At 34.8% G+C, this 20,810-nt stretch overlaps 1 protein-coding gene across 1 annotated transcript; it reads left to right on the top strand.

Moving 5' to 3' along the window:
• Window positions 1–1,368: 1,368 nt before the first annotated feature.
• ZC3H15 (zinc finger CCCH-type containing 15) lies at window positions 1,369–9,676 on the top strand. The gene is made up of 9 exons (XM_085321870.1): window positions 1,369–1,492; window positions 2,289–2,400; window positions 4,121–4,273; window positions 5,362–5,453; window positions 6,472–6,654; window positions 7,372–7,518; window positions 7,687–7,791; window positions 7,976–8,102; window positions 8,868–9,676. The coding sequence occupies exons 4-9, from the start codon at window positions 5,367–5,369 to the stop codon at window positions 9,059–9,061; spliced, it is 843 nt and encodes a 280-aa protein (XP_085177996.1). The 5' UTR covers window positions 1,369–1,492; window positions 2,289–2,400; window positions 4,121–4,273; window positions 5,362–5,366; the 3' UTR covers window positions 9,062–9,676.
• The last annotated feature ends 11,134 nt before the right edge of the window (window positions 9,677–20,810 follow it).

The raw sequence follows: 20,810 nt of genomic DNA, 5'->3' as shown, positions 1-20,810 counted from the left end.
GGTTGTGACAAAATGAAGGACCTGAAATTGTTGTGTGGGTATAGGTACACATATATATGCCTCTATATATTTATTCAAATATTAATGTGTATATATATTTCATATATATTTTATGTATTTATTTAAAATACATGTTCACACTAATATTTGACTCATGGAATAGTTCACAGGATCACAGAATGATTCAGGTTGGAAGGGACTTCTGGAGATCATCTAGTCCAACCCCCCTGCTCAAGTAGGGTCACCTAGAGCACATTGCATGGGATTGCATCCAGGCGGGGTTTGAATATCTCCAGAGAAGGAGACTCCATAGTATATCGCTCTCACAATAAAGAAGTTTTTCCTACTGTTCAGACAGAACTTCCTGTATTTCAGTTTGCGCCCGCTACCTCTTGTCCTAGTTGAGGTTGGAAAGGACTGCAGGAGATCATCTCATCCACCCCTCCTGCGGAAGCAGGATCAGGTGGAGCAGGTTGCTTAGGACTGTGCCCAGTTGACTTATAAATGGAGACTCCATGACCTCTGAATAACCTGCACCATCACAGTGGAAAGAGTTTTTCTTATGTTCAGATGGAATTTCTTATGTTTCAGTTTGTGTCCATTGCTTTTAATGCTGTCATTGGGCACTACTGAGAAGAGTTTGGCTCCATCTTCCTTGTAGCCTCCTGTCAGATATTTACAAGTATTGGTAAGAACTGCCCTGAATCTTTTCTTTTCCAGGCTGGAAATCTCCAGCCTCTCCTTATGAGAGATGCTCCAGTCCCATCATCTTTGTGGCCCTCTGCTGGATTCACTCCAGTAGCTTTGTGTCAGTCTTGCACCGAGAAGTGTGGAACTGGATGCAGCAGTCCAGATGTGGCCTCACCAGTGCTGAGTCTCTACTCAGACTCAAGAATCTCGTTCCTTGGAAGGAAGGATCACATTCCTTGACCTGATGGCAATGCTCTTCGTAATGCAGCCCAAAATACTGTTGGCTAAGTTGCTGAACATGACCCAGTAAAGCACTTTGTGGCTTTTTGTCCACCAGGATCCCCAGGTCTTCCTGTGCAAAGTTGATCTCCTGCTAGTCAGCCACCAGCATATGTTAGCACATGGGGTAATACTTGCTGAACACAAGATCTGGGGATAAAAGTAGTAGCTCACACAAGCAGTATTTACTCAAATTCTTTTGCAAAGCAAACTTTGGAGATTATGCAAGATTTCATGCATTCTCGCAGCATGTCTGAATATTGTCTGTCCTGTTTCTTGGGTTGCTTATTTTGCTAGAGGAGATGGTCTCTGTATAGCTGTAAAACCTGAGTGGAACAGTAAGTCTTTTGCAGTAAGAACTTAAACTTGTTCCAGCTGTTGGAGAGTTTCATAATTAGATTATATTCATCTCTTGATTTAGGACAAAACATTTGGCCTAAAGAATAAAAAAGGTGCAAAACAACAGAAATTTATCAAGGCTGTGACTCACCAGGTTAAATTTGGTCAGCAAAATCCACGTCAGGTAAGCACTCAATGCATACTGGGTTTTTTCCATCATTTTTCACTATACCTACAGACTGTCATATAACACTGAAGTAGAGAAAAATGGATATGTTATTCACCTGATGTATTGTGACTAGTATAGATGTAACTAGTTGTATTTAAAATACCACCTCTTTGTTGTTATTTTTGCAGAGCTTGTCAAGCTTAGCATTTACTACCTATGTGAGAATAGGTTCAGTGCAGGTTTGTTTTTTTTGTTTTTCTTTGTTTTCAAAAAAAAAAAAAAGCTTTTAACTAATGGGAGTATATTTATATATTTACGTAGTATTTCAATAGTAACATAGTTGAATTTAACACCTATCAGGGAATATTTACTACCATAAACAGTTTCATGAGAACCTGAAACTAAACTAGTAAACTGGCTACGAACAGAAGTGCAGCGGTTTTGTAATGCATCACAAAAGAGCAGCTATGTGTTCCTCTGCTGAATTCCTGTTAGAAACTGGCTTGTTTTGTACTAATTTCAGTGTTTCACTTAATTCATAAAGGAGGATTAAAGGTAACAGCATGTCATCTAACGGTACCAGCATTTCACATCTTTGACAAACTGATACTATTAGAAGTATGTCTAGTCCGTTTGAAGTATTGGTTCCACTAGATGGCACTGGCTATTTATGCAAGCGCAACAATTCTGAAAAGTTCAGAAATTGAAGGCCCCCCATAAACTAATCTATATTTTAATATACAGTTTATATGAAGTGAATAGTGTCATTCTGATATTTCTATTAATAATTTCAAATTCGGGGTCATTATAGGCTGCTCAGACAGAAAGTGAAAAGAAATTAAAAAAAGAAGACAAGAAAAAAGAATTACAAGAACTAAATGAACTCTTCAAGCCTGTGGTTGCTGCACAGAAAATTAGCAAAGGTATGAAAATTTGAATTTTCTAAGTTATGTTCTTTTAATGTATCTACTTCAAGTAAAATAACCTATAAAATGCCTCTTCATTTAAAAAAAAATCGTTAGCATTTATCAACATGTTTATTATAATTTTGTTCAGTGTACAACTTTTAATTAAAATAGTTATGTCTGTTTTCTCCTTTATCTTTGTAGGAAGTAGCTTGTCTGTATCTGTTTAACAGTTTAAGAACACCGGTGAGGTTACTGGATCATTAGAGTGCAGAAAGGTACCTTGGTATTGACAGGACAGCTACTGATACTTTGCTGTATTCAGGTCCATTTGAAGGTGCTTTTGGATGAGTGGTCCAACTTTCTGATGTGATGACAGTTGACTAAAGCAGCCAATATCCTCAGGGGAACTTAACTGTCACAAGAATATAGTATCTGAATTACCTGTCTTCATGGAAAACTTGCATTCAAATCAAAAGAGTAAAAATTTGCTTGATTATTTCTGTTCCACTTTACAGTTAACAGTAGGACTTGGTTTCAAAAGTGTGGTCTTACTTGAAGTCAGTTACGGCACAAACTAGGATTCTGATGAAAAGTCCAAGAAGTTTTGACCAAATGAGTGTGATAGCCATGTATGTCTTGAAGTGAACCTGGTACTTACTCATTGTGCAGGTGAACAGCAACAAAGGCTAGTTTTCCATTTATGAACTAATCAGTTTTCTCCAAATAAAAGTATCTTTTGATTTGTAGTTATTTCAGAAGGTTAACATTGTATTAGTACATGTTTTAGATCTATGTTGAGGTTGCCAACAAGGTGAGATGTATTATCTGAAGTTTTTAGAGATCTACTGAGTGGTAAAATAAGTTTTAATTTAAAATTTTAAACAGCTGTTGCTGTAGATAATCTAGTCATTAGTGACTTGCACCGAATTTAAAATGAGCAAGTGAGCAATATGAGCTTAAAATCTTCCATTAGCACTTAAAAAATCTTTCAAGTAAAGCATTTCTGATTCAGTAATGTCTCATAACTGTATGTTTTCTATCTGCTTTCTTTTTTCTTTTTCTTCCCTTCTTTCCTTTGAGTCTCCTAATGGTTAAGTAGTTCTCGCTAAGACACTGTTGACTTCAATAATTATAGTTAGAAAGATTGAATAGTTCATATTCTATTAACATTTACTTTCGGTGCTGTGAACAGTCATCTTCTTTTATTAAACAAAGAAAATGGTCTGAATGGTTGCAGATTAACACAATTTATTTTAGTGTGTTATTAATATACAAAGGTTAGGTTGATACACAGAAGATGCTTTACTGTGTGTTAGAGACAAAAATATCTTACTCTACAGAGAGGAAATTACAAGAATTAGTACGTAGTATGTATTGTAGTAAAAATAGTTCACTAAGGCACACTGCTGTCCAGATGCCCTTAAACAGTCAGGTGCCAGTTTTGATACTATAATGTAAATACCATGATATATAAAGTGAATGTGACACATTCAGGACATGGAGTCTGAAGGAAAAAGAAGGCACTTTTCTGTCAAGTTGCTTTTCTCTCTTAATGAAAATTGTATTATTTATATATTGAATAACTTCAATTTTCAAAAAAGTTTTTCCATTCTTAACATACTTTAAAGGGTTAAATGTTAAATTGTTTTCATTTTTTAGTATACAGCTATAGCTCCTGTTCAGTGTTCTAATTAAAAAAAAAATGCACTAAAATCTCAAAACTTTTTTCACCAAGGTGCTGACCCCAAATCTGTAGTTTGTGCATTCTTCAAGCAAGGGCAGTGCACTAAAGGAGACAAATGCAAGTTTTCTCATGATTTGTCCTTGGAAAGGAAGTGTGAAAAACGAAGTGTCTACATTGATGCAAGAGATGAAGACCTGGAAAAAGGTATGATATTTCTTAAAAAAAAAAAAAAGCGATTCTGATATTCTGAAACTAGATTTTTAAGATAGAGTTTTCTTTTGTTGTAGCTGCATAGTCTTGAAGAGCTTGATCCGTGACCAAGGCTACCTCTACCACTGTGTTCAAAATTGTCAGTAATAGTGAAACTTGGTTTAAAAAGCCTGCTCACAAGTATTCTTTAGACCTTGTTTTGAAAAACAAGTATCCTCATATGCTGTTGGATAGTGGCTTTTAAATTCTGCTATGTAAAAGGTACATCATAGAGGTAGCAAGTTGTTTAGTGTATGCTCTTCTGTGTTTCCAGTTCCTTTTAGGTTCTATAAAATGGAAATACATGAGCAGCAAGCAGCCATACTTGACTTCCAGTACTAGTGTTTATACCTGTATGTGCACAGATTTAGAATTCAAGATGCTTAATAAATTTTTGTCTGTGGCTTCATGTCTTTCCCAGTTTGATCTGTTGGTGGGATACTGTCCTTTACTTTAAGTTAGCAGAGGCTAGAAACCTGTATTAAAATTTCTTTTCTGTTTCCACAATACATCATGTTCCTGTCTTGATTTAAATGTTTAGCTTCTGGCATCCTGGATGAATACAATAGTATCTCATAGTTTCACTACTACATCGCTACTGTAACTATTGGTAATCATGCTTCTTTTGATGGCACATTCTTTTAACTTAACACAGAAAATTCTGAACGATCTCTTTTGCTCCTCAAGTTATTTTATCTGTATTTGTGGATGTTGATCTCCAGTCTTCTCTTTTGTTCAGTCATCACCTTTCTTTTCTTCTTTGCTCTTCTCCACTCCAGGTAACATACAGATGGAATACTAAACTTTAGTCTTCAGAAACACCCTTTATGCACATCAAAATATAAACTTAAGTTTTTGAGAAAAATCTCTTTTAAGCAGCGTAGGAGAGTGAAAATTGTATTAGAAAAGCCTGAATTTATTTTAGATTCTGTAGGTCAAATGTAATAATTACTTTAAAAAAAAAAAGTCAGGTTGCTTTTCTCTCTTAATAAAAATCGTATTATTTATCTGGAATGTTTGTGAAACCATTTGTTGTCCTCTAGATACAATGGATAACTGGGATGAGAAGAAGCTGGAAGAAGTGGTAAACAAGAAGCATGGTGAGGCAGAAAAGAAAAAACCCAAAACTCAAATAGTATGTCTCTTTTTTTTTAATTGAGCTGTAGTAAATATTTGYTAGAGAATTAAGTGCAAACTGGCATTAAATATGCATGTTTGTTGATATCTGAAGATTGTGAATGGAATACTGTAAAGATAATCTGAATTAAAATTGATCTATTTTTATCTCAGAGAACAAGGCTGAGTGATGTATTTTTTATGTAAAATACACGTGAATGTTAGATGATGTGCCTCTACAATAAAAATGCTAAAGGCATTATTAATGTATCTAATGCATTCTACTTGCTTAGATTCAGATATTTTGATTATCTAGGTCAGTCATCTCGTTTGAGTGATTGATGCATTAGGTTTTATTACCACAAAGCATTTAAGTACTGAGTGACATACAAGTACATAAATTTCAGTCTTTTCCTGTAATCTGAAATTTACTGATTGAGAGGTCACTTGTAGTCCCTGGTCTCTAACTTCAAGAATATTCTCTAGCTTTTCATTCTTCAGAACTGTTTCACCTTGTTTCCCATACCAGATATTCTATTGATACTGCTTAATTTCATGAAAGTTAAGCTCTGATTATGGCTAGGTGTTAATCACGAACTGCTTGTTAAAAATTTCAGACCTTTCAGATCTTTACCTCAAGATCCTAAGGAAGGCTTAACCTCTGGGGTTGATTCTCTCTGCTTTAACTAAGCAATATGCCAGTATGTGTGAGCAGTAAGACTCATCAGTGTGCTTCCTGCATGTGCTGCTGGGTTTAGAGCAGTACAAAGTTGTCAGTTTTCTGAGTCATCGTGTCCTAAATTTGTGTTACATTAAACAGGAGTACTGTTGAAAACCTGAGTTTATTTAGATAATTAGTTGCCGCTCTTATTTCCTCTTTTAGTAGTAGTGCTTTTTACATGTTTCTTCTTATGCTCTGTTTTGAGCATAACTCTGTATACAATACTTCTGATGTGCTGTGCTAGTGTAAATTGCTGAAGGATTAAAAACAAACAAAAACCCCAGGATGTATTGCTAACAACCACTGTTTTATACAGGTCTGCAAGTATTTTCTTGATGCTATTGAAAACAACAAATACGGATGGTTTTGGGTCTGTCCAGGGGGAGGAGACAACTGCATGTATCGCCATGCTCTTCCTCCAGGTTTTGTGTTAAAAAAAGACAAAAAGAAGGAGGAAAAGCAAGATGAAATTTCTTTAGAAGATCTAATAGAAAAAGAGGTAATGTTGTCAGCTGGGTACCTCTTGGTGGTGTTTCTTCTGGAAATAACAAATTTTAAATAAATTCCTAATGAATAATTTAAAAGCATAAAATGTTTTGTATAGCTTTGTGAATTAGGATGAAAGACATTGTATCATGTCTTTGAATCATGTCTTTGTTTAGAAACTATTATCTAGAGAATAACTTTGAAAAAAATTATAACTGAATATTCACTGTTAGTGCAGGTTTTGATAATCCCATTTCTTCAGAGACATTTTATTTCTTACTACTATTTTTGTTTATTTGTTACCGCTGTGTCTGCGGATGTTTCTAATACACAGTTTGCTGCCCCCTTACTTTTTTTGACAACTGTCTCATGAGGAAGCAAAAGGAAGAGAACAGCGCCTTCTGAAGATGCTGCTGCCCTGCTTACATTTGGCAGCATTGACTGGCAGTGCCAATCAGAGCAGAACTTAAGCTGATATGTGTACTAGAGGCTGTTGATTTCTTTCCTCCTCCATGTTTCATTTTAACTTTCATGTTGACACATCTCACTAAGTGGAAGGTCCTTTGTTGAGTCAAACTTTAAGTTGCTGGCACATGCTTAACAATGGTAAAAGTGCAGAAGGAATGAGGAAGAAGTGTTTTTCAATTAGTGTTTAGAGAAGACAAATTTATAATTTGTTACAGCCTTTGTAAACAATTTCTAGCTTTAATCAAGTCTTTTTATTTGACAGCGTGCTGCCTTAGGACCAAATGTTACCAAAATCACTCTAGAGTGTTTTATTGCATGGAAGAGAAGAAAAAGACAAGAAAAAATTGATAAGGCTGAGCAAGATATGGAAAGAAGGAAAGCAGATTTTAAAGCTGGCAAAGCATTGGTGGTATGTTCTACACTCCAATTCTTAATGTAAGAAGAAACAGTATACAAGTTATGCAGTAAGGTAGCTGGTCTGGAATTGTGTGGGTGGGGATATTTTGTTTGTTTTGTTTGTTAACAGCAGTATAAATTCTGTGAAGTGATTAAATTTTATTCCTCTGTCTTCTAATAGATTAGTGGACGTGAAGTGTTTGAATTTCGACCTGAGCTAGTTGATGCAGATGATGAAGAAGCAGATGACACCCATTATACTCAAGGAACAGGAGAAGATGATGAGGTAAAGAACAGTATTAACTCAAATAATATTTCAGGTTACATTCCAAGTTTTGAAACTTTTTTTTCTGATTCTTTAAGTTTACAAAAAAAACTTGAGAGCTCTTATAGTGCAATAGAACCAATGCCTGGTTCTTAATTTAACATTGTTAGAGTATATTTTGTCAAAAAAATGACTATATTTTCAGGTGGAAGACCCTGTTTGCATAAATGATGTAGATTTGAGCCTGTATGTCCCAAAAGCTGTGGATGAGACTGGTATTACTGTGGCTAGTCCAGAGCGATTCAGCACATACAGTTCAATAGAAAAAGATGGTGAGTTCATTATTTATGTATAAGTATTAAGAGATTGAATTGTTAAGGACTTCTCAGAAGGCAAATAGAAGTAGATTCTSGAGTTGCCAAAAAGCGACATTTAGGAGGGGTATGTTCTTTCTTGTTCTTTTAATATCATGTTATCTGTAGTCATTATTTCATTCTGCAAACACAGGATGCTTTTAGTCTCCAAGCAGAGGTTTGGTGTGTATTAAAAAAAAAATGTCTAGTAAATGCTGTGTACTTTGCAATACCTTAATTTCAAATTTAAATAAAAAGATACATACAGATATATCTATATCTCTATATATCCACTTTATATAATTCCTGAGATATCTGAGATTATTTTAGCATTTTTTTCTTTTTGCATATTTAGTAACCAACTGAAGGAAAACATATCACCAAAAATCCTTTGCTTAACTTCTTAGAGCAAAAGCTTGATTTTGCTGCACCTGTGGAGCAAGRTCTTAACACTAAGTCTTATAAGTACAGATGTTTAGAAGAAATAACTTGTAARTGGTTTGACTGGTTGTGAAAATAGGAGTTTGAGGAGTTGAGCTTATGGGTTATTTTTCTATCTGTTTTAATACTTAATGATACAAACCTGCATATTAATCAGATGTATACAACTTAGCATTTGAAGTCCACGTATAAATTACTTATGTAGTTAAAAAATTTCAGAGCCTCATTAGGAGGAGTGTCATTTAGTGATTGACTAAAACTTGTGACATCTAGAGACCTGCAAGAACTATTTTTATTTTTCAGATAATAAATTAAGTGAAGCTTCTGGTGGTGAGATAAACAACAGTGAGCAAAATAATTTAGAGGAAGATAATGATGAAGATGGGGAACTGGAAAACGGAGTGATTGATGCAGTTCCAGTTGATGAAAATCTCTTTACTGGCGAGGACTTGGATGAACTAGAAGAAGAATTAAACACTCTTGATTTAGAAGAATGAATGCAGAAGCTCTAATGGGGATTGAAATCCATGTGACAAAGTGAAAACTGACTACTTTTTTTTTCCCCTCCTTTTGAAATAGAATTCTTTAACAGGATGTTTATGGTTACCCAGCTGATTCTGAAGGGCACATCATATACCAGGAATACTTTCCTTCAATCTCATCTACTTCAACCTTGACTATGCTCACAGTAAAATATACAGAGTAGTTCATAATAATCTGACAGCTGACTTTGCAGAAAAAGAGATAATAACTTTCAACTCAAAGTAGGAAGTATAACTGCTTTGCCAGTATGCAAGTGTAAGTGGCCAAGTTGATACCAGGTACAGTATAAAATCRAAGTGAACATTTTTCACTGGAACTGCATATTTAATAGTGATTATGTTGATTTAGAAACTGTCTAAAGTGGTTTTAGGCAGTCTACTGTAATGGAGCTGATGCAGATTATGCTTCTTTGTGTTGATTAGCTTTATTGGATCAGCTGGATACTGGAGATACAGATTGTGAACCGATTACATCATACAATACGATATGGTGCCCTCTGTTTAAAACGTTTTAAACTTTCCCACCACTTTTGCCAAGAAAATTGTAAATAAAAATTATCAACTTTAAAATACTTGTGTTGACCTTTTTCTCTTAAGTTAGGATATGATAACAAACTTCATTATTTTACATAGCAATAAATTTTCTCTCCAGTCTGTCCTGATACAAAATTGAAGGTGTTGGCTTCCATTAAACTCAGGCTCACTTCAATTTGAATTCTTTTTCTACAGTTCATGCAGAGTGTATGATTTGACTGTGGAACCTGCCTCCTCCCCCATTCTTATCTCCTACCCATCTATTAACGGATTTAATGTGCTATGCATTACTCATGTTTGAGTCTGATTATTTTCCCACTGTGTTTATATATTAGCTAAGACTGCAAGCTCTGCAGAGCAGGGATGTTACACTCATGGTCTAAAAATGCCTACCATATCTTTGGTATTCCATAAATAGCACTAGATCATTTAGTAGTAACATTTGGCTCTGAAAGAAGATTAGAGCAGTGGGTTTTGTTTCGTACCCTGTAGGGGGCATTAGTGTCAGGTCTAAATATCAGGTATTGCTTTATAAAAAATTGATCAAACTGCTATAAAGATTTCTCTAGTGCTTTTTCTAGGGGACTGTAAGATAGAATCTTATTAATCAGTGCTTGTCATAGTTTTAATAGCATTTTTAACAGTACTGCTGTACTAACTGCAATTTTGTGTCAATGGCTTCTGGAGTTTTGTTCAAATTACTACTTAAAGACCACCAAGATACATGGCATTGTTAGTGAGATTGCTCAGACTGCTTTTGAGCAGTGAGGTTAGCTTTAATGAGTTATTCTTGATGTATGCTGTTTCTAAAATAGCTGACAGACACTTAGTACTTTTGGGGATATTTGTGTTAGAATACCGTTTTGTTTTGTTTTCTCCTCCCCCCCACCCCCCATAGGAACAAGAAATAGCATTTGGGAAAAAGAGGCCTACTGAAAATGACTTCTAAATGTAAGTTTTTAATGAAAAACTACCATATAAGTCAGGTAATAAATATTTATTTCTGAAGAATTTCCTGCTATGGCCATAAATAAACAGTGCTGATGTTACTACATTGATACTGACCAGCGAACAAATATCTGGAGATCATGACACTGAGAATGCAATTCTTACTTGAATGTATGATGCATCATTTTTTCAAAGCTGTATATTTTGAATGGGAATAAAAGTACTTTAATCATTCTAGAGGTTGAAAACAGCTTTCTGTATTTTTCTACCTTGGATGCTGGAATAGTTTATGTAATACTGATTTCTTAAGAATATTATCTTCTCTGTAATTGTACAGATGTTATTAAGTAATCTACATGTTGCAGTGGAAGGATAGGAGAAGATAACTCCTACTAATTTGAGCTAACATAGATGGTTCAGGCAGGGAGAGAGAGGCTTCAGCACAGCTGATGACGAAAACAAAGGACTTTATCAATCAGAAGAAAATACTAGGACTTGAAAGAAAATGCTGGTATTTAAGCAAATAGAGCAAGCCTCTTTTTAGGTCTGAAGAACTCAGTTGTAGTCCATACCTCTTCTGAGTATGCTTCACCTAAATATTTACAACGGTGGCCCTGTGTACTAGTTAGACATGTCAAGTATCTGTAAGTTGAAGAAAAATGTTCATAGGCAATAAATATTGGTTTGTAACTTTTTATGGTTAGGAAAAAGTTTGCTGCTACTTCTTGCTTTCTGTCTGGTCAACTCATTTTGCACTTCTCATTGTATTTGTTCTTGGAGGTCTTCTGACCTCTTGGTTGGTTTATCTAGATTTCTGACCATGAAAGCAGAGTGACTGAGCAACTCTAATTAAAGAGTGTCATTCAGGAATACTTTTAAGGTTAAGTAGCAATATGCTACTTTTTGTTCCTGTTGCTTGAAGATCAGCTTGAATATAACCTCAGTCCTATAACTTGAAGCCTAAATTTGCATCTGACAGGTAATTTCACTCAAATGCACAGTTAAAAATGAATGCAAAACCTATGTTCACGTAGATTATTGATTGTGATAATTGAGTCTACCTGAATGTGACTTATCACTGAGTTAATCCTACAGATGCAAACTTCCCATAATTAATCAAATGTAAATAATCTTGCACTATAGAGTAACCTGTGGCAGGATAAGATGATTAGAATCTTAAAATAACAGAATTTTCAGTTCGGTGACTGTCCAGTTTGTGTGGGCCAAAACGTACAGTACTTGCCTGTTAAACCATACAAAGCCAACAGGAACAGTTAGAGCAGAAGTCAGACTATCAAGGATCAAAGGCAGCTCTTAGATAAAATTTCCCTCTGTTCCTTGACTTTACTTCTTGCACTGTAACTTGGAAAATGAGTAGTATAGAAAAAGTGCAACGATTTTTTAATTTTTTTTTTCTGTCTGAAAGTATGCTAGTGTTGCACTCTGCCTTAACAGCATTTTTGTTGCAGCACACTGGATACCTAACTGGCTGACAAGAATTAGTAAAATGCTGCAAAAAAATGCCTTTCCATAGCAGTGTCTGCTATTATGGAAATGGAGTATTTGTTAGCTTTAAAGTTTGAAATAGCATTTTAACATATGTCAATCATACCTCAAACATTGGTAAAAAATTACGTGATGACTGACCTACTGTATTGTCTAAGAGCTGTAACAAATAATGCTGTTAGTGGAGAGTGCTCTTCTGCTGTTTCAAGTGGAGGTTTTTACTACAGATGAATTTTAGACAAAGTGGTACCTTTCTTGGTGTTCAGTGTTGYAACTAGATTATGTTTGTTTCAGAAACATTTTCTATAAAAACTTACTTACACATACAAGCTAGAGAGTATTCTTATGAATATTTCCTTTATAGTTCTTTAGTCAGATGTGTGCAATAGCAGTTGTCAGGAAAGTATGTCCCTTACTCTGAATGCTGATTTTACTACTTATGCCAGAGTACTAAGGTATACAGAGTGTTTATCTTTGTGTCCTTCTTTGAAAATCACTTAAATATAATAAGCAATGCATGTTTACATATTTTAGGTTTTGTTGTTTTTTTTTTTTAATCTTGGAAACTTCATTGTCATTCTTGTTCTGTGTTGTAGTTACGAATACCTTACTGAAACCATAAGAGTGATTAAGTGACTAAACCAGAAGCCGGACAGGTTTAGATGTTTCCTTCCCGCTCAGTAAAATTATTACAGTCCTAAGCTGCGAAAGGGTGAGAGCAGTATCATAGCTCTCAGACACCTTGTATATGTCTATACTTACCTGAAATATCTCAGAAGAAATACCACTTTAATAACAGTAATAAGTTAATTGGAAAAGTGAGAGCTGGGAAGGCCAGAGGAGTTGCCGAAGACTGTAACAGCGGCCCGCTTGCATCAGACCAAAGTTCATTTAGTCCAGTACTTTGTAGTACTGGCCGAAAGCAGGCCCATAGAGAAGAGATCGGAGTTCGTATACTTTACCTGAGTACTGACAGCTTAGTCACTTACAGCCTCCAACTATTTTCAATTCAAAAGTTTTCCTGAACCAGGTAGGTACTTAAAGCCTTGACAGCTTTCTCTTTCAGGTACTTTGCCTCCTTTCTCCCTACTCTCCCCCTTGAGCCCTAGAACATTTTAGGCATCTTTTAGCAACAGTTCCACAGCTCTACTATGTTTTCTTTTGAACCTCACTCCTACTAGCTTGTGTTACTAGCTCTGTAGGGAAGAAAAGGCTTAGAGGAAGCAATGTCCTGTAACTTTCTTAGTTTTGATTTGATGCTAACTAGAGAAAGTGTCTATTAAAAAAAAAAAAAAAGTGTATTCTGCTCTTGAAGAATGCATCAACCTCTAAGTGTATTTCAGGGCTACAAATACCAGTTTCTTACAGAATTAGAAACTTTACCTTTCTCACGATGACTGAGTCTTGGTTGTAAATGGGCCTTAATAACCGAATTTTTTAATGAGGCAAATGCCTTCTGGTTATGTATTGTGTATATTTTTTGTGGCATATTAAGTGCTTTTTACAGCGATATCTGCAATTTACTTATCCCTTTTCCCTCTCAAAGTGATATTAAGAGAATTAGAGAGTTAGAAGTGGCTCAGGGTGTTTTTTTTTTTTTTTTTTAAATGCTTCAATAGATGCTCTGTTTTTTTACAGAGGGAGGCTTTTGCTGGTGTTAGTATTAAGGCCAAGATGTTTTATTCATTTATGATGTTATAGCCTTAATATGTGAACACAACAGGCTCCTTCATAGCACATTATTGAAATGAATGGCAAAAATAAGCAGTTCTTTGGATTGTAAACAGCAGCATTTCATTTGTGTTTAGTGAAAGACCTCAAAGGTAACTCAAAATTCTTAGAGTACATCTGGACATAAATTTAATCAAGACTTGCTTAAAAGTAAGGAGAGATTTCCAATGTATAACCAATCAGGCCTCAAGAACAATGAGATACTACTAAATTAAAGTAGGATACAGTAGAAAAGAAAATATCCTACTTTCCTTTATTGCTGTGTAAAGCATATGGAAAAAGGCAGAAACGTTCCTGAAGGGAAAAGATGAGCAAATTACTGTAGGATGTTTCACAAAGGATCATAACGTTCCTTTTACAGTAGGTGATAAGAGAAATATGCTCTACAGATATTATCCTTTTGACCTATTCTAGGATGAAACTAGTTCAAGGGAAAAAGTATTGCTCTGCAGCATCAACTTACAATACAGTTTTAGAGCATCTTTTGTGGCTGTAGAAATTCAGCTAAAGCTTTCTTAAACCTTTAGGAAAAAAAATCTTCCTTAAAACCTCAGACATGAATTGGATAATAGCAAAGTTTCTAGTGAAGAAGTTTTCAATTTTCAAATTCATTGTTCTCCTCTGTTGTCTTCTCTCCCTTCCAAGTATAAACACTAGGTAACATAGGCTTTTTTTCTGGACTGACCTTTCTAGTATCAGCTAGGTTGGTAACTGTTGTATAAACCAGCAGGCTGCACTGTCCCTTTTGGGGACCTCCACAGACATGGAACAAAGCTCGCTGTTACCCACTAGAGTGTTCTGCGAATGTGGCTCTACACGTTCCAGGTTTTAGTCATACAACCGAGGGAAGGATTAGGAACCCTTATCAGAAAGGGCACAGCAAAAGTAGTATTTTTTTTTTAATGTCTGTAGCGTAACAGACTGGAGTCACAATGCGAACAAGGGATAACAAAAGGAGTCTAACTGCTGTCATTTCACTTGTGAACTTGTCCCTGTAATAAAAAGCTAGTAGTTGCTAGAAATAGACTTTGTGTCAGTAATGTCAGCTCTGTACCACTTCCTTTTCAGTTGTCATCTTGACAACAAACACGGGAAGTCTGTTTTCCAGGTGATAACTTCTAAACCTAAATTTATTATAAATAGTGTGTCTTTTTTTTGGGGGGGGGAGGGGTTGATGTCCCTTCCACACAGCAATATAAAGTTACAGTTTACTGAATGTTTACTACACATAAATTACATATATTACATGTTGGGGAGAGGAAGAGGAGAACAGGAAGAAGTAGAATAAGATACCTTCCTCAAGACAGTAAAAGAAGAAACTCTTAAATATGCCCTTTATTCACAGCACAGAATTGTCTGCATATTTTGTCACTGATAACCGTTGCCAGTATTAGCTGGACAGACTTCTTTTGACTGCAAAAAAAGCTTACATTCCAGAAATTCTTTCCTCAGTGACACCCAAGAAACAGCCCACTAGAACGACATCCTGGTAATTGTGAACTAACTTCTTGAAAGCAAATAATTAAAAAAAAATATATATATATAATGTTTAGAGACTGTTCAGAGATGTGAGTCTAGACTGATCTGTTTCTTTTAGCTTTATTCTTAAATACATACTTATTCTTAAACCCAACAAAGACATGGTCACTAGTGTAAGGTTTTATAGGTAATGACATCTTAATTTTTAATGTTAACTCCAGATAAGACAGTCTTCCTTGAGTACAGAAGATCAAAATACAATGGCTTTCAAAGTGAGGGTGAGTTTGAGTTCTCATATTTTTTTTTTCTTTTTTTTTTAAGAAAAGGGGGATTTGTATTCTGTGTGTTTGTGGGGAAGGTTGAACTCTGTAGATTTTTTTTTTCATATGCTGAACCAGAGAATTCTTCAGAACTTTTTGAACTTGATTTTGTTTTAAATCCCTTAGTAGAAATGTTGGACTCTTACTAAAGGAACACAAGAGGACAGATGATTCAAGGAAAGATGTGGAATTAGGGTTCTGGAGTAGTTAATATAGAAGCAAAGACAACTTCTCTTTAAGACAGAGATTCATTAGATTACTTCAAAAATGCATGACCAAATAAATCACAATCAGTTAGAAATTCTCTAAAGCTATAGGTCAGAAAAAGTTGTATGTAAGTTGTCACACACTTACTAAATATAAGATTATTTAAACTGACAAGACTGGCAGTATCTCTATTATAGAAAACAGTAATCTTTGGGTATCTCTGTATAACCAGAGGCAAGTGAGAACATAGGAAAACTAGAAAATGCCTCTTGTCTTCTGGAATTTCTCCATAAATGGAAATATACTGGAATGTCACCCCTATTTTGTGTGCATATGTATCATGGGTGCATGGAAGTATTGTTCCTCTTTGCTCATAGCAGARTACTATTTCCGGAGTTTCCAGCTGACACTGTTTCAAAAGTGTTTCTGCCAGATCAAGTCACTACCCCTTTCTATATAAAAACTGAGTGTGCATTCTAATAACGTTCTCTATGCTTTTGCTATGGTTAATGGTCTCATCAGAAAGCACAGTACTTAAAATTTTATGAAAACAGTTATGGACAGAAGAGGGAAAAGGTGGTTAGGAAAGAATTGGATGCAACTAAAAATAAGACAAATACTTATTTCCTAACTTTTGGGGAACTACATAAAAAATCGATATGTTTTAATAGATTTTTAGTGAAAGCAGAAAAAATAGAATTAAATTGATAGTATATAGTGAGTAACTTACCTTCCCTGGAAACCAGGGAGGGGGAAAGGCTGGAAAGAAAGTGAGGAAGAGATAGTAGGGGTGACTCTTTATACAAGTGTAATATTAGTACTCTTACATTTAATTTTGCCAGCCACATTTTTACCAGCTCTGCAAGATAAAAAYAGAAGAGCAGATCAGGAAGAAGTTCAGTTCTAATCTGATGATGGAATTGACCTATGAAGGAGCTGTCACTAAAAAATTAGCTAGTATAGAGGGTCAAAAGCTTTTCATTCAGTGGGCTACACTCACAGAGTTCATATTGATACTATTCATAGTCATTTTTAGGTGCTGTCAACTTGAGCCATTTATGTTGGGTGGAAGAAGCAGAATATAACAACTTTCTGCACAGAATATGCATATTCCATGTGAGATAAAAGAGCAAAGAAAGCCTGTAAATTCAGTAATTCCTTTTATCTGTTTTTTCTACTTCAGAARCAGAGAACCAACTCCGTTAAGGCCTTTAGGTTAACGTATTGTTCCCATCCCTTTCCAAAAATCTCTGCTGCGATCTTTCAAACTTCCAAGCAGTGTGTTTTGACTGATATGTTCTCATCCCCTCTCCCTTACTGGAATGGGGTAGCCTTTAACTTTTTGCTTCTCTATTACATCTTATATATGCATGAGTATTAAAAAAAAAAAAAAAAAGCATACATACGCAATTTTACAGATGATATTTTTTTTTCCTGATTGCTTTCTACATTATTATCTTATTTCCTGTTGGCACTTTTCTTTGGAGTTAAAATACTTTCTAAAAGTATCTTTTAAATATTTAAGTCTTTAGGTGTATTAATGAGCAACGACTAAGGTAAGTTAGTCAAATCTGCAGAAGGTCTCCTCAGAGCAAATTCGAAGAGAGAGATGTGGTTTATAATGACTAATTTTGTCAGACTAAAGAAATATGAATCCTTTTGTAAAGTAAGCAGTATTGTCTGAATTTGATGGTGTGAAATCCTAAAGGAAACAAAGCCCTGGGCTGACAGAGGAAAGGTGTTGACTAATACTGAAATAATAGACCTATCAATACTGAACAGATCAAACTGGATAAAATCTTGGCATGACTCATTTCCTTTCTAACAGGAGAATTTCAGACTCTACATCTGAGGGTTTTTCACCAACTAGAAAACAATTTTAAAGGCTTAGTTATTCTTTCGTTGTCCTAAAGAAAAACATTGCCTTACGGCCTCTTGCTCACAATAGCTTTTGCATAATAATTGAATGAGGTTTTGCTGATCTAGTGAATTGCTCTCATACTTCAGCCTAGGACAGCAGTTGTGGTTTCTTCATGTTTCTTGCCCAACAATGTTTTCACGGGCTTGTTTTTCAAGAAAATTAACATTAAAGATTAATATTAGATATAACAGAAATAAAAAGTACCAACTGACCAAAGCAAAATAATATGTAAAGTCTGTACTTTTGGCCAAGTTAGGCTTGCTTTCTACTGTCTTGTTAGATACCAAGTTATTCCTTAAACATCTGTTCAAAGCAGTAAGCCACTTCACAAAGCATGAGCAAAACGTGTACTAAACCTCTTAACATCAGTACAGGTTTTTCTAGGAGACTGACAGTAGTATCTATTAACAAGTAATCCTATGTTTGCTCCACACACTGATGCTACTGATATAGTAAAGCACTAGTTCCATTAAGAGGCTGAAGCTTATTACAGATATTCATGGAAGATGTACATAAAAGTTTACTTTGCAGGGCCCTTAAGGAAGATCGTTGTGCCTTATGTTTTCATAGTTTTGTAGGACTTTGTCCATTTCTTGCTGAGTGTAATGTTGCAAGTAGGAGAGTGAAAGTCACATAGCAGAAATACTATAAAACACTGTCCGTATTTCAGACTGCAGACTCTGGAATAGCAAAATAAAGTATGTTTCATCCAAAAAATGCAGCCCATGTCTTGCATCTTGTTAAGTTTTATTCATTTATGTTAATGACTACTTGATGAGTAAAAACCTACAAGATTAGCAATTTCTAATAGGAAATGAGTTTTATCTGTTGAATAATGGAAGGTAGTTCTCAGAGTCCAAATGATTCCAAAATAAATTTATTCAATTATACCAACAAATTTAAAAAAAAATCAGTATCTTGTTTAAAAACAAATCCCAGTTCTTCTGCCCACTTCTTTGTGGTTAATTTTCACCACTGAATACCTTAGTCAGTAGCTATAAATCTAACAGTGGACATAACAGCAGAGTAAATATAGAAGCATATAATTAGTTTGCTTACAGTCTGTAACATGATCTTAGTAGCTAGTGTTTATTTTTTGTTAGTCATGCTGAGAATTAAACAAGCTAGCAAAGAAATATAATTTCTACACTGGTAGGGTATTTCTTGCTTGAAACTACTGAGTCTGCTTTAGGCTTTTATTCTTTTTTGTTGTTGTTGTTGTCAGGCATAATAACACAGTGCAAGCAATAAAATCTTTTTCTGCAACAGAAAATGATTTTCTTAACTTATGGTAGGATATGTGTTGATTGTGAATCTCATCCCAAGCATCCACATCTCATTTTTTTCCCATAACAGGGATGGAAGTAGTAATACCATATACGGAGATGTGGCTACACTCTCAAACTGTCTAGACTGATTGACTCTGACTGTGCTGTGAGTTCAGCCCAGACAGCAGTGACTCCACAACTTCCGTTTACAATCGTTTACAATCGGTGACTAAAGTTGGAGGGAGAAGAGCAGGACACTCACTGCTGAGTCAGGAAAGTAACATGCTTTATTACCTTACTACACTCCAACAGGAGTGTGAAGGAGATAGGCATGGAATAGCTTTTGAAAAAGAACTTACCTTCCTGAACAGAGGAAATGGTTTGAAAAAGATAAAATCAGAAGCTATCAGAGATAAAATAGCTATGTGATGTCTGAATTAGTGCTCCAGCCTTTCTTTTAGTAATTCTTTTCATTGATAAGTAGCAGCACTGCACAGCCAATCTTTACCACATTATATGAAAAGGATAAATGTATTTTTAAGCTATTAAGAGTTATTTTGGAAAATTATAAATTTTCTAAATGAAGTGGTATGATCAAGTAAAGAAAATAGATCTTCCTTTTTCCTCAACTACTGCCTTACTGATTACAGTACACATAAAATACTCCTTTCTTAGTTTATTGTGCATTTGCTAGCATTTGGGAACTTATTAACCCATCTCAAGTTTTGCTTTGATCAAGTCAGATAAAACAGTATAAMAGAGAACAGCAGTAGGCAGTAAATAACAGTAAAAGTTAATCTTTATTAATAATCTTTACCTATGAAGAGGCAATATAAAAGATAATAAAATAGCAACAAATGTCAAGGCAGTTATGGAAACTCTCCTAAATTTAACAGAATAATACAATTTTAAGTTGGCTTCCTTATAGAATTACTGTTATATTATTATTATACTATTATTATTATTATATAATATTATATATTATTACTATTATATTATTATTATTAAGAACAAGTGACTGGAACACAGGAATTGCTGTTGATCACGCTGTGGTATTAAGGTAAGGCGTTACTGCAGAAAATAAAGTTGTGAGATGAATGAAGGGGTTCTTTTTTTTCCTTGTAGGGCATGATATTAATGAAAAACATGTATTTTTTTAAAAAGTAATTTTGTTAGGTAAATATCCATTTACTGTGGAGTAACAGTACAGCAGGTTTACACAAGTAAGTGAACACTTCAACATAGTTTATCAAAGCTACACATGCGTACTCTAGTTGTGAGGAAATGGTCCAGACGTAAGTTTTAAATTATTTAAAATTAAACTCTAAATTAAAAAAATCACAACCCATTCTAAATGAAAACAATGTATATTTGAAATCCTCTCTCATTGTCTCTGCTTGTTTCCCTCCCCCCTCCCTGTATGGGAATTTTTCCAAATAAACTTATTTTTTATTATTAACAGTAGGTGAGCAGCAGTAGACTTGCCAAGAATCTATAGTGTACAATCTTGCTGCTTTATATAGCAAGAATTCTTACAAGTTTCACATCCAGTTTGAAAAGTTTAAGGTTCCCTTTTACTCAGCCACCTTCTCTTAGTCTATCATATTTTGTAATGGCTTCAAGATTATTTTATTTAGCTTTTATGATAATATAAAATCTGACTGTATTAAGACATAACATTGCTGAAGTTTTTAAGAAACTTTATTAATTTAGTAAGAAATTAATATGATCGCCCAATATCACCATTCAGTTCTTCCCTTGTAGATTCTTTAAGCACTGGAGTGCTTTTT

Source organism: Rhea americana, unplaced genomic scaffold (assembly GCF_003343005.1).
Source record: "Rhea americana isolate MKP2758 unplaced genomic scaffold, rheAme1 scaffold_12, whole genome shotgun sequence".
Classification (NCBI taxonomy): Eukaryota; Metazoa; Chordata; class Aves; order Rheiformes; family Rheidae; genus Rhea; species Rhea americana.
This window is presented reverse-complemented; position numbering and strand designations above follow the sequence as displayed.

Excerpts from the sequence above, each read along its gene's own strand:
- ZC3H15 (XM_085321870.1), top strand. The coding sequence starts at position 5,367 with ATGGATAACTGGGATGAGAAGAAGCTGGAAGAAGTGGTAAACAAGAAG. Across the intron at positions 7,519-7,686 it reads AAGCTGGCAAAGCATTGGTG|ATTAGTGGACGTGAAGTGTT; the intron begins GTATGTTCTACA and ends GTCTTCTAATAG. Across the intron at positions 7,792-7,975 it reads GAACAGGAGAAGATGATGAG|GTGGAAGACCCTGTTTGCAT; the intron begins GTAAAGAACAGT and ends CTATATTTTCAG.